Source organism: Tachypleus tridentatus, chromosome 13 (genome assembly GCF_004210375.1).
Source record: "Tachypleus tridentatus isolate NWPU-2018 chromosome 13, ASM421037v1, whole genome shotgun sequence".
In the NCBI taxonomy this organism is placed as follows: Eukaryota; Metazoa; Arthropoda; class Merostomata; order Xiphosura; family Limulidae; genus Tachypleus; species Tachypleus tridentatus.
The window spans coordinates 6,540,346-6,555,649 of record NC_134837.1 but is presented as its reverse complement, the minus strand read 5'-3'; the positions used below and the strand labels follow the sequence as shown (position 1 = coordinate 6,555,649).

At 31.7% G+C, this 15,304-nt stretch overlaps 1 protein-coding gene across 1 annotated transcript in view; it reads right to left on the bottom strand.

Annotated features, from left to right (window-relative positions):
* LOC143240401 (uncharacterized) overlaps window positions 1–13,748 on the bottom strand; it is a 41,992-nt gene extending 28,244 nt beyond the window's left edge. Inside the window, exons 1-2 of the mRNA XM_076482752.1 lie at window positions 13,736–13,748; window positions 10,171–10,271 (exon numbers count right to left, since the gene is read on the bottom strand). Coding sequence (XP_076338867.1) covers window positions 10,171–10,271; window positions 13,736–13,748 — 114 coding nt within the window. The remainder of the gene's footprint in view (window positions 1–10,170; window positions 10,272–13,735) is intronic.
* Between the last annotated feature and the right edge of the window lie 1,556 nt (window positions 13,749–15,304).

Here is a 15,304-nt window from a genome sequence, read left to right as displayed (position 1 = left end):
TTTCAACAGTGATTTTCAGATCTCGATGAAAATGCAAAAGCTCTAAAAATCTTTCAAAATCAATTTGAATGCATTATCAAGGAACTTCTGTCAGATCTTCAACTGGAAGTTACTGACCTACAGTCAAATGACATGTTAAAAAACAAGTACAAAAAGGAAAACTTAACTGACTTTTTTAACTTAACCACAATTTGACAATATTTTGTTCCAAAAATAAGAATTTCATAGTTCTCATTGATTGATAGTGCATGAAAGTTTATGTAGGTATATACTCCCTAGCTATATACTCCTATAATGATAAAAATTAAGTTAAAAAACAATCTATTTCCATTGCCTTCTATGATCATGGTTTCATTTTTTATTTGCCTTGGCCTGCAAGACATAAAAACATTTCTAATCCAGCCCACCTCCAAAAAAGTTTACCAAACCCTGTTCTAAACAGTGTGTGCAGGACTTCCTCTGTAAAGTAGCATTATAAAACTGTTCATAAATGATTTGTGATAAGAATGAGCAAGAACAAACACACATTTCTTGAGAAGCCAGCAACAACATGCAGTCAAATGTCTTGAGAAGCCAGCAACAACATGCAGTCAAATGTCTTGAGAAGCCAGCAACAACATACAGTCAAATGTCTTGAGAAGCCAGGAACAACATGCAGTCAAATGTCTTGAGAAGCCAGCAACAACGTGCAGTCAAATGTTTTGATGAAACTTGTTTCAGGTAGTTCCAACTTAGTTGCTGCTAGTTTTGAGATTTCAAAGTTTATTGCTAAACATGGATGCTAAACTTAGTAATGAGGAGTAAAGAATCATGACTAAAATGTTCTCTTTTGATAGTTTTCCACAAAAAGATTATTCAGTGCATTAAGGAATTGCCAGTGAGTTGAAACACAGTAAAAGACAATATTAAACACAGAAACAAACATAGCAGAACAGCTAACAAAAGATATTGGTTCATGTAAATTTCTTTCCATGTGTCTTAATGACAGCACTGATGTTACATCATCAGGTAGGTTAGCCATTATTCTTCAGTTTTGTAGTGGTGATGAAATCTGTAAAGAACTGGTTAACACTGATGTTACATCATCAGGTAGGCTAGCCATTATTCTTCAGTTTTGTAGAGGTGATGAAATCTGTAAAGAACTGGTTAACACTGATGTTACATCATCAGGTAGGCTAGCCATTATTCTTCAGTTTTGTAGAGGTGATGAAATCTGTAAAGAACTGGTTAACACTGATGTTACATCATCAGGTAGGCTAGCCATTATTCTTCAGTTTTGTAGAGGTGATGAAATCTGTAAAGAACTGGTTAACACTGATGTTACATCATCAGGTAGGTTAGCCATTATTCTTCAGTTTTGTAGTGGTGATGAAATCTGTAAAGAACTGGTTAACACTGATGTTACATCATCAGGTAGGTTAGCCATTATTCTTCAGTTTTGTAGAGGTGATGAAATCTGTAAAGAACTGGTTAACACTGATGTTACATCATCAGGTAGGCTAGCCATTATTCTTCAGTTTTGTAGTGGTGATGAAATCTGTAAAGAACTGGTTAACACTGATGTTACATCATCAGGTAGGCTAGCCATTATTCTTCAGTTTTGTAGGGTGATGAAATCTGTAAAGAACTGGTTAACACTGATGTTACATCATCAGGTAGGCTAGCCATTATTCTTCAGTTTTGTAGAGGTGATGAAATCTGTAAAGAACTGGTTAACACTGATGTTACATCATCAGGTAGGTTAGCCATTATTCTTCAGTTTTGTAGAGATGATGAAATCTGTAAAGAACTGGTTAACACTGATGTTACATCATCAGGTAGGCTAGCCATTATTCTTCAGTTTTGTAGAGGTGATGAAATCTGTAAAGAACTGGTTAACACTGATGTTACATCATCAGGTAGGTTAGCCATTATTCTTCAGTTTTGTAGAGGTGATGAAATGTGTAAAGAACTGGTTAACTTGGCAATATTACCTGAACATACCACAAAGGTTGAAATAGGTAAGACAGCACTAAATAAATTATCCAACTGACAGGTTGACCTTTCAAAATAGTTGCTGTGACAACTGATGGTACACCCAGCATGAAGCAGGTTTTGTAAATCTGTTTGCAAAATATGTTGGTCATCCACTGGTAGGCTTTCATTGTATTATATATAAGGAGTGTTTGTGTGCAAAAACTGGCCTTAAGAGAAATCGATGGAAATTGTAACCAAGGTAATTAATTTTAGTTCTGTACATGCTTTGAAAAAAAAAGACAATTTCAGAATTTAGTGAGAGAGGCAAATTCAGTGTACACGGAATTACTTATCTACGACAATGTTCACTGGCTGAGAAGAGGTTCTGTCCTTAAAGCGATTTGTCGAGTTTATGGATGAAAGTAGTGTTTTTGACAAATGAAAAATTTTCTTGTTAAGAATTATCTGATGTTGTGTGGATTTGTACATTGATGTTATTTTACAGATTTCTCCTCACATTTAAATGACTAGAACACCAATTTGTAGGGATCTGGTAAAACACTTGAAAAATTTTAAATGGGATGTTTATAATGGCACTTTAAATATTTCATAAACCTAAAAATATACGATAGACCTTGAAATTAATGAGAAAATATACATTCAGAGCTTCCAAATGCAATTTTTAAGCATCATTAATTCAACTTTTGAACAATATTCTATAAGATTTAATATGTTCAAGTTGTTTGAAGAAATTGCAAAATTCATAAAGTATGCAGACAGTAAAACATTAAGCAAACTGAATTTGGAAATGTTGCAGTGGATTGAGTTGGATAATTCTGAGATGCAACTGATCGATTTACAGAGCAGCTCAAGTTAGAGGCAAAAACTTGTCAACATAAGAGCTGAACTAGAAAATGTTGAAGACTGGTTAGTGACTGAAATAATGGTGAAAATTCTGAAGCTCTAGAATTCTACACCTGAAACTTTTGACTATCTACAAAATGTAGCAATAGCAGTATTTTCATCAACATATTTATATGAGTCATTACTTTCAGTGATGAACTTGCAAAGCATAATTATAGAAACAGACTAGCTGATTAAACTAATGTTGTATGCTTAGCTCTCAAAACCACCAAATACAAGTGTGATATAAAATACCTGTCATTGTTGGTACAGCAGCTAAACAAATACAAGCCTGATATAAAATATCTGCCATTGTTGGTACAGCAGCTAAACAAATACAAGCCTGATATAAAATATCTGTCGTTGGTACAGCAGCTAAACAAATACAAGCCTGATATAAAATATCTGCCATTGTTGGTACAGCAGCTAAACAAATACAAGCCTGATATAAAATATCTGCCATTGTTGGTACAGCAGCTAAACAAATACAAGCCTGATATAAAATATCTGCCATTGTTGGTACAACAGCTAAACAAATACAAGCCTGATATAAAATATCTGCCATTGTTGGTACAGCAGCTAAACAAATACAAGCCTGATATAAAATATCTGTCATTGTTGGTACAGCAGTTAAACAAATACAAGCCTGATATAAAATATCTGTCATTGTTGGTACAGCAGCTAAACAAATACAAGCCTGATATAAAATATCTGTCATTGTTGGTACAGCAGTTAAACAAATACAAGCCTGATATAATATATCTGTCATTGTTGGTACAGCAGCTAAACAAATACAAGCCTGATATAAAATATCTGCCATTGTTGGTACAGCAGCTAAACAAATACAAGCCTGATATAAAATATCTGCCATTGTTGGTACAGCAGCTAAACAAATACAAGCCTGATATAAAATATCTGCCATTGTTGGTACAGCAGCTAAACAAATACAAGCCTGATATAAAATATCTGCCATTGTTGGTACAGCAGCTAAACAAATACAAGCCTGATATAAAATATCTGTAATTGTTGGTACAGCAGTTAAACAAATACAAGCCTGATATAAAATATCTGTCATTGTTGGTACAGCAGCTAAACAAATACAAGCCTGATATAAAATATCTGTCATTGTTGGTACAGCAGTTAAACAAATACAAGCCTGATATAATATATCTGTCATTGTTGGTACAGCAGCTAAACAAATACAAGCCTGATATAAAATATCTGCCATTGTTGGTACAGCAGCTAAACAAATACAAGCCTGATATAAAATATCTGCCATTGTTGGTACAGCAGCTAAACAAATACAAGCCTGATATAAAATATCTGCCATTGTTGGTACAGCAGCTAAACAAATACAAGCCTGATATAAAATATCTGTCATTGTTGGTACAGCAGTTAAACAAATACAAGCCTGATATAAAATATCTGTCATTGTTGGTACAGCAGCTAAACAAATACAAGCCTGATATAAAATATCTGTCATTGTTGGTACAGCAGTTAAACAAATACAAGCCTGATATAATATATCTGTCATTGTTGGTACAGCAGCTAAACAAATACAAGCCTGATATAAAATATTTGTCATTGTTTGTGCAGCAGCTAAACAAATACAAGCCTGATATAAAATATCTGTCATTGTTGGTACAGCAGCAAAAGTCTCACTAAAAGTAAAATGTGCTTTTTTTTACTTTCCTTGTTTTTTTATGTCACATAATATGAACCAAAGCTTATCATTTCACAAGATTCTTTCTGTTAATATTAAAACAAAAAATGAATGTAGATAAACAAGAAGAATCCTTTACTTAAAAAAAAGTCCATTATTATTGTGGTTACTGATTCATTAATTTTATTTACTGTGTTGCAGTAAGGGCAGAATCACAGGAGGAACCCTGGTGCAGAGTGGTAAGGACATAGTGGATTGTAACAGGGAGTTCTACTTCAACCAATACCAAATATTCCATGATATGACAAGAAGAGGATCCTTGACTGTTCATCTTGGACTGGAAAGGAAAAAGAACTGTTCTAAGTACCTGCATTATCATATGAGCATATCCACAACAACCCATACCAGTACCTCGGGGAACTGACATATGGAAGATGGAAGGAAGGCAGACAACAATAGGGTGGTTGAACTCAATTCTAGAACCAGGTGGCATTTGGAATGAATCATTCAGTAGGAGGATGGTACTTGGGCCACTCACATGTGAGGACTTACATGACTGGTTCATTTTCAACACATATCAGTACCTACTGGAAACTGACATTCAAGTTTTAGAGGATGCAGGGTGAATTGTATTAGCATCTGGTGAGAACATCATGTGTGCAGATAAACTGTCTATTCTGGCAGAACATCACCACCCTACTCTTGACTGAGTGTAACTAAGTACAATAAAGAAGAAACCTCTACAGTTTACCACTCCAGCAATTAGGAGGTGGCAAGTGGTAAATACTCCAATGCACCTCTCGAATAATGAGAAGGATGTAGTCTGGAGGAATGCAACATTAGAGACAATACAATGGATGATCAGGAAAACGTATACTGAAAAGCAGATTATTCCTGATACAGCCAAAGAAAGGAGTAACATGAATGGACAGCTATTCTCTTCTGCATTACTTATGTTAGTCCATGAACGTACAGTCTGGAGTGAACATGTGCAAAACATTGCAAACAGTCTTGTGGAACATCCCATCCCAAAGGTGGGCTTTACTGACCTGTGCAGAATAAGTATACCTGGCTAAGCAACACTTGCCACTGAGAAGGAACTGTACATAGGAGAAAGGCTCCTGTATAAAACAACAGTATAACAAGAGCACCTACCCACTGATAAAGAAACCACAGAACTTAAAATGGTAATGTGGGATATATGGTAACCTGTACAGCAGGAGATGAACAGATGATGCTTATGAAATAAATGTATGGGGAGTGGTTCACATGTCAGCACAAACTATATCTTATAAAGGAGAATGGAATCAGGAAGCTATGATTTAATGGGAGAAGACTTGAAAGAGATGACAGTCGTCAGGAGAAAGGGAAGAATAAGCCATATGAATCAGATGCCAAACCCAACCTGCAAGGTTAATAGAAGAAACATCATGGAAAAGTGAAGGGATCCACTGAATAAATAAATGGGAACAGTAACCACAGAAGGAGCAGTTTGAGCCACACAACAACAGGAGAACTTGGACACAACCTAAGAGGTAATATGAATAAGAATAAAAATGGAAAGAAATTAGATTGAAGATAAATTCACCTTTGCATACAGCCAAAGCTTTGGGCACGAACTATCAATCTGGGTAGATTATGATGCAGGATCAGAGATATAATTTTTAGAGACACCTTGAGTAAACAAATCTGAATATCAACATCCATGTGATTAACAAAAATAGGAGACCAAGGGTAGCTAATAATGATTCAAAAGAAGACAAACAATAGCAAGTAGAGCAGAAGATTAATGATGGGTCAAAGTAAACAAACGTGGAAGACCCTTTCCAATAACCAAACTTAGAGTAAAAAAACTTTAGGAGGGAAACATGAAGTGTGTAAAACAGAGTTAATTTTTAATAACCATCTGCAACACCATATAAGGAGAATAAATAAAATATTCAAGTACTGAAATCATATTACACAACACAAACATCCTCAGGTGTAAAAGAAACATGTCCAATATTGAAAATAAAACATACCTCATAGAAATATAAAATTATCATCATGAACAGGGATAGCACTGTATTAGACAAATCTAGCTAACTCTGCAGTTAATTAGGCTTCATTAGGAATCAAAAAACACTGTATCAGACAAATCTAGTTAACTCTGCAGGTAATTAGGCTTTATTAGGAATCAAAAAACACTGTATCAGACAAATCTAGCTAACTCTGCAGGTAATTAGGCTTGATTAGAAATAAATAAACACTGTATCAGACAAATCTAGTTAACTCTGCAGGTAATTAGGCTTCATTAGGAATTAAAAAACACTGTATCAGACAAATCTAGCTAACTCTGCAGGTAATTAGGCTTCATTAGGAATCAAAAAACACTGTATCAGACAAATCTAGTTAACTCTGCAGGTAATTAGGCTTTATTAGGAATCAAAAAACACTGTATCAGACAAATCTAGCTAACTCTGCAGGTAATTAGGCTTGATTAGAAATAAATAAACACTGTATCAGACAAATCTAGCTAACTCTGCAGGTAATTAGGCTTGATTAGAAATAAATAAACACTGTATCAGACAAATCTAGTTAACTCTGCAGGTAACTAGGCTTGATTAGGAATAATAAAAACACTGTATCAGACAAATCTAGCTAACTCTGCAGGTAATTAGGCTTGATTAGAAATAAATTAACACTGTATCAGACAAATCTAGTTAACTCTGCAGGTAATTAGGCTTGATTAGGAATAAAAAAACACTGGATCAGGCAAATCTAGCTAACTCTGCACGTAATTAGGCTTGATTAGGAATAAAAAAACACTGGATCAGGCAAATCTAGCTAACTCTGCACGTAATTAGGATTGATTATGAATAAAAAAACACTGGATCAGACAAATCTAGCTAACTCTGCACGTAATTAGATTGATTATGAATAAAAAACACTATCAGACAAATCTAGCTAACTCTGTGGGTAATTAGGCTTGATTAGGAATAAAAAACACTGTATCAGACAAATCTAGCTAACTCTGTGGGTAATTAGGCTTGATTAGGAATCAAAAAACACTATCAGACAAATCTAGCTAACTCTGCACGTAATTAGGCTTGATTAGGAATAAAAAACACTATCAGACAAATCTAGCTAGCTCTGCAGGTAGTTAGGATTGATTAGGAATAAAAAAACAAAGTAATGTCAAGTGTTATGCACATACATATCTTGAAATTTGCTAAAAATACTAATATACAAACAATGCTAACACAAGTTTACTATGCATGCTGCATGTAAATTGTGAAAGAAAACCTTCCAACTTGGACATAGAAATTCCAATAATTGACGTTAAAGTTACGTCACAAAGAATACTGCAGCAAAGTTAAAAACACAACTTTCAGAAATAAAATCAACATTAAAGGTGAGAATGTAAAGTTTATGTAAGATCCTCTGATACTTGCACATTAATTCACATGTAAGATGGGAGAAGTATAGAAAGTAACATACACTCTAATGATATCTAAAAGAAATAATAAAATCATGCTTTGTTGGCAGTAAGAGTTCAAACTCAGCAAGGAAAGGCTTTCATTACTTCAGGTTTGAATTTTTTTATACTATTAGATAATTATTAATGGAATATCATATTTACTTTTCTCTAAACTACTTTTCATTCTGTATTTATTTTGCTATTTGGCTTTTCTGGTCAGTTGTAAGGTAGAAAAATTCAACTTCAAATCACAATTAAAATTTGGATTTTATTTTCAATAATTACATAGCATTAAGTAATCCATTTAGAAATAAAGATGTAATACTGTGAAGAACAAGCCAATATCCTTCCTTTACTGTTTTCCATTATTAAAGATGTAATACTGTGAAGAACAAGCCAATATCCTTCCTTTACTGTTTTCCATTATTAAAGATGTAATACTGTGAAGAACAAGCCAATATCCTTCCTTTACTGTTTTCCATTATTAAAGATGTAATACTGTGAAGAACAAGCCAATATCCTTCCTTTACTGTTTTCCATTATTAAAGATGTAATACTGTGAAGAACAAGCCAATATCCTTCCTTTACTGTTTTCCATTATTAAAGATGTAATACTGTGAAGAACAAGCCAATATCCTTCCTTTACTGTTTTCCATTATTAAAGATGTAATACTGTGAAGAACAAGCCAATATCCTTCCTTTACTGTTTTCCATTATTAAAGATGTAATACTGTGAAGAACAAGCCAATATCCTTCCTTTACTGTTTTCCATTATTAAAGATGTAATACTGTGAAGAACAAGCCAATATCCTTCCTTTACTGTTTTCCATTATTAAAGATGTAATACTGTGAAGAACAAGCCAATATCCTTCCTTTACTGTTTTCCGTTATTAAAGATGTAATACTGTGAAGAACAAGCCAATATCCTTCCTTTACTGTTTTCCATTAATAAAGATGTAATACTGTGAAGAACAAGCCAATATCCTTCCTTTACTGTTTTCCATTATTAAAGATGTAATACTGTGAAGAATAAGCCAATATCCTTCCTTTACTGTTTTCCATTATTAAAGATGTAATACTGTGAAGAACAAGCCAATATCCTTCCTTTACTGTTTTCCATTATTAAAGATGTAATACTGTGAAGAACAAGCCAATATCCTTCCTTTACTGTTTTCCATTATTAAAGATGTAATACTGTGAAGAACAAGCCAATATCCTTCCTTTACTGTTTTCCATTATTAAAGATGTAATACTGTGTTGAACAAGCCAATATCCTTCCTTTACTGTTTTCCATTAATAAACTTCTTTAAGCTCATCCATAAAAAAAGCTTAACCATTTTCAAGAATGAATAAAATCAAGTATACATGACAAAGCTGTCAGCTTGTTTAGTTGAAATTACATTACAGGAAAACATGGGAAAACTAAAATAGCAAATGTGCTAGATCATACAAGTCAATATTATATTACAACCGCTGCAGTAAGATTAAAAGGCACACACTTAAGATATGGAAAAACTTGTACAGAAGTCCAATTATAAGATTCTTACTTTTCTAATAGAATAACATACAAATTACCCCTTGTTATCCTATAAAAATGAAATTTATAAGAAATAGTTAACCTTTTGTAATGTTTCTTAATAATTTCATATGCTTGTAATATTTCTTAGTGTTAATGTTCCTGTTCTCAGCATTGATAAACATGAAAAATAATTTTTATTTCTATTGAGCGTGACCTCTTTTAACTAATACTACTTTTAATTACTACTACTTTTAACTAATACCACTTTTAACTACTACTACTTTAACTAATACCACTTTAACTACTACTACTTTAATTACTACTACTTTTAACTAATACCACTTTTAACTACTACTACTTTTAACTACTACTACTTTTAACTAATACTACTTTTAACTAATACTACTTTTAACTACTACTACTTTTAACTACTACTACTTTTAACTAATACTACTTTTAACTACTACTACTTTTAACTAATACCACTTTTAACTACTACTACTTTTAATTACTACTACTTTTAACTAATACCACTTTTAACTACTACTACTTTAACTACTACTACTTTTAACTAATACTACTTTTAACTAATACCACTTTTAACTACTACTACTTTTCAAGTCACTAAAAGAAATGGTTTAAATTTATCTTTGGCTGTTGAAAATTTACTTGTGTTGACGGTCCAGTGCTGGAGGATCTTCTTTTAACAGATGGACTTTCTGGCTCGTTACTTCCCTTAAGGTCATTTCCTCCACTATCAACATCTCCATCTAATATAAAATAAATGATATAACAAGCAAGAACTTATTCAAGTTCCAACTTTCTAATATGAAACATCTTTTTTTTTATTCACCTCACAAATAAATAAAACAAATACAGCACTTCATGTCAAGGAACACAAGCATCATTCAACCCCAGAACCAAAATATGTTATAATTCAACATTTTATATGAACCTTCATAATGTGAACAACATTTGCAGTAATTCTTTCCTGAACAGAAAATAAACAGAAATCAATCAAACTAACAATTATTTCTTGTAATCAAATACGTTACTTTTTTGAACATACTAGTATTAGAACATACCTATCCTTTAGAACATACTAGTATTAGAATATACCTATCCTTTGGAACATACTAGTATTAGAACATACCTATCCTTTAGAACATGCTAGTATTAGAATATACCTATACTTTAGAACATGCTAGATTTTAACACACCCAACACTTTAAAACATATTAATATTACAACATACCTAACCCTCTAAAACATACAAGTATCAAAACATACCTACCCCTTTAAAACATACAAGTATCAAAACATACCTACCCCTTTAAAACATACAAGTATCAAAACATACCTACCCCTTTAAAACATACAAGTATCAAAACATACCTACCCCTTTAAAACATACTGGTATCAAAACATACCTACCCCTTTAAAACATACTGGTATCAAAACATACCTAACCCTTTAAAACATACAAGTATCAAACATACCTAACCCTTTAAACATACAAGTATCAAAACATACCTAACCCTTTAAAACATACTGGTATCAAACATACCTACCCCTTTCAAACATACAAGTATCAAAACATACCTAACCCTTTAAACATACAAGTATCAAACATACCTAACCCTTAAAACATACTGGTATCAAAACATACCTACCCCTTTAAAACATACAAGTATCAAACATACCTACCCCTTTAAAACATACAAGTATCAAACATACCTACCCCTTTAAAACATACTGGTATCAAACATACCTACCCTTTAAAACATACTGGTATCAAAACATACCTACCCCTTTAAAACATACAAGGTATCAAAACATACCTAACCCTTTAAAACATACTCAGATCAAAACATACCTAACCCTTTAAAACATACAAGTATCAAAACATACCTAACCCTTTAAAACATACTAGTATCAAAACATACCTAACCCTTTAAAACATACTAGTATCAAAACATACCTAACCCTTTAAAACATACTAGTGTTAGAACATGACTAGCCCTTTAAAACATACTAGTTATCAGAACATATCTACTACATGAAGCATTAAAAACAGTTATAAAAAATTATCTAAGGATTAAATAAGTTAAAACAAGGTGAATTTTGCTAGAAATAATAATGGAAAGAAACCTGATACATTTTGTTAAATCATGTACACAATGTATAATAATTTTTAGAAACATAAATTCATGAAGTGTAAATCCTACTCCTATCAGAACTCCAGTGAGATTTTATAAACATTCTGATGATGACCGAAGAAGATCAAAATGTTGTTTGCTCCTCTACATAGAGCTTTCTATCCATACCAACCATTTTACATAAATATAAAACTTTACCCTGCACATTATATCTGACACGAAAATTATTTGATAATGTATAAATGTACAACACAAAAACAGTGCATCTCATGATTGTAAACACGTTTCACTGATAATTTTGTGTATCATGTCAGGTTTATGTCCAATGTCTTAAAATGATAGACTACTACTTTACTATTTTATTGAATTTAAGGACAGACACTCGTATGTTCCCTGTATGATGGGAGTTTTTACCTTATACCACCAGAGAGAAAAGATAACCCCCTTGGAACTTTCTAAAGTTTAATAGTTTCAGATAAGAAATTAAATAATAAAATGTGTTATCTTACTATGCATCAAAAACACACCTGATAATGTAAGAATTTTCATCTATAAACATGAAAGTGGAAGAGTTGATATAAATTAGAACCTTGTTATTCTTTTAAGAAATTAGTATTAAAAAATTATGTACAGCTACTGCTTATCTCCAACAATGTTATAACAGACAGTTTTGGAACCATACTCTACCTCAGACCACTTACTGAAGGGTTAAGGTTAGAAATATATTTTGGGGGTGATTCTAGAGAAACATGGTATATTCTTTCATAAGGATACTCCCTAAATGCAAGAAACATGCATAGTGAGTTTGACTACTCCCACCTAATGTTTTTCATTTTCATATTATCCATCTGAACTATAGAGAACATAAAATTCATGACTTACATATAAGTTTTACATATTGTTAGAGCTTGTACACAAGTCAAAGGCTAAATTACACACACATGTAACTGTATGCAAGTACCCAGTGGTGGAAACAGTTATAGAAACACACATAGAGCAGTCTCAAACAATTAGTGTTTCAATTAACCCTTTCATGATAGGCTTGATGTAACACACAAGTTTGTTTACACATAAGCATATGTTAAATATTTGCACTATAACCTTTGATACGTGTGTATCTTCACCAAATTTGGTGGACTTTTAGCAAACAAGTATTTTGTATACAAAAAAAATAATTTTTTAATGAGATATATTTACTAAGACTTGTTTCTCAAAAGTTTTTCATTACTAATCTGAGTGCAAAGTGATTTCACGTTATGATTACAAAATCTATTCTTCATCCTAAAAATCTCAAATATTACTTGTGTATTTGCTAAAACATCCTAAATACCTTTTAAACATCTGTTGTCAGTAAGACTTTATATTTAATTGCACTGCATATTGATAATTATATCTGAGTTAATAATATAAATGAGAAAATGGAACATAAAATGTAAATGTTTACAGTAAAAACTTTAGATAAGAAATAGTAGTTCTTAATAAACATGAAAAAACACCTTGAACATGAGATATTCAGCCTGAGTGCAAATAACATTAAATAAGCAATGTTTTACTACAAGTTTTTATAATAAACATGAAAAACACCTTACATGAGATATTCAGCCTGAGTGCAAATAACATTAAATAAGCAATGTTTTACTACAAGTTTTTATAATAAACATGAAAAATCACCTTGCATGAGATATTCAGCCTGAGTGCAAATAACATTAAATAAGCAATGTTTTACTACAAGTTTTATAATAAACATGAAAAATCACCTTGCATGAGATATTCAGCCTGAGTGCAAATAACATTAAATAAGCAATGTTTTACTACAAGTTTTTATAATAAACATGAAAAATCACCTTGCATGAGATATTCAGCCTGAGTGCAAATAACATTAAATAATAAATGTTTTACCACAAGTTTTTATAATAAACATGAAAAATCACCTTGCACATGAGATATTCAGCTTGAGTGCAAATAACATTAAATAATCAATGATTTTCTCACAAACTACAGTCTTATGATTGTTCAAGTCAAATTTGAAAGTATTTCATTTTTGTAAAGAATTTTCATGATAGTTACATACCTACTTGCAATGGTCATAGTCATGGAGTTAGAATTAATACTGTTGATGAATCATCTTCTTTATACTTAATTGTGAAAATGGTAGGATAAGGTGACATAAATATACACTGTGAGAAGGTATGAGTCACCTTCAGCTAGGACAGTTTAATTTTTCTAAGAAAATGGTCAGCCTTCGATAAAAGTTGCCTTCAGATGTTACAGAAGCAGTGAATTTAAGTGATTTGAAGATAAAGGTTGATAACTATATGAATGATAATGGTTGGCTATGAGGCTTATTTCTTTAATTTTATTACTTAATATATTTAGTTTAGAGGATGGCCTAGGTAGACCAACAAGTTTCTTGTTGTCCCTCAATATTATATTTAAAATATTCAGTACATTTTTTTAACTGTCCCTTTTCTGAAGTCCAATATTAAAACATCTTCCATGTCATAACCTTGGGCACTTCAAACCCAAGATCTATGAATCTTCCTAAAAATCTTCTTCCCATACAAGAATCTATGAGGAATAATTCTATATTTATGTTGACAGGAAACTTGATCATTTTTCAAAGAGCAAATAGAAATATTTGACTGTTAAGTGTACATTCAAATGTGTAAACAGGTGTACAGATTATTGTAAGTAGATTTCAAAGGGCTTATAAATATACAAAGTACAACTTTCTAAATCTTAGAAAATAAAGGGATAATACTTGTCCTGACTTGTCTTTATAGCACCTGTTGCAAAGACATAGCCATCATAATAAAGAAATTAAATTTTCCTGATATGATACTATTCACATTTATGTATCACCAACAGAAACATAGAATCTCCAAGACTAAATCTGTATATCAAACAATTACTTCTACTGGAATACCAGAACTACAGAAAACATTTGTAACCAGGGAACTTGGAATTTTACTGCTGTTTTTTTTAAATTCATAGAAAGTTCAATATGGATTTTAACTAACATAAATATAACACTTGTAAAACAGAGAAAATGAAAGAAATAGAAGTAACAGAATTTTTAGATTTGAAAACAATAGAAAATGCAGCTTTGTAACAGGTTAGAACACTGCTACAACTAGAGTCAAACAAAACAAAATTTGTTAAAATACAAGAGAAACAAAATAAAACTTACAAACATTTACAAACAAAACAATGCACATCTCAGTGTTATTAATTTCAATACATAAAGGAACTAATAAAAGAATCAGAAGAAGAAAAAATTCTGATTTAAAACTGCAATATTCCAAGATTAAACCACTTCTGATCAATAACAATATTAAGTAATAATTCTAACAATCTCATTAACTAAAACCAATGACAGGTTTTATTTAGTGGTTAGATAATGAAATTACATCTCATGTGACTAGCTATTGACTCAAACTTTCATAATATTTCACAACATCAACTTATTATCATTAGGAAAGCTTGTTTCAGTTTCATAATACATAATACCCAAAATCAATATGCTCTAGCCAGAAGGTAAGTTAATACTTTGATAAAACTACACATTCATAGCTAAAATAAACACTGGAAAGATATAATAAGTTAAAGAATAAATAAAACCACAACAAAATAACTGTAATATT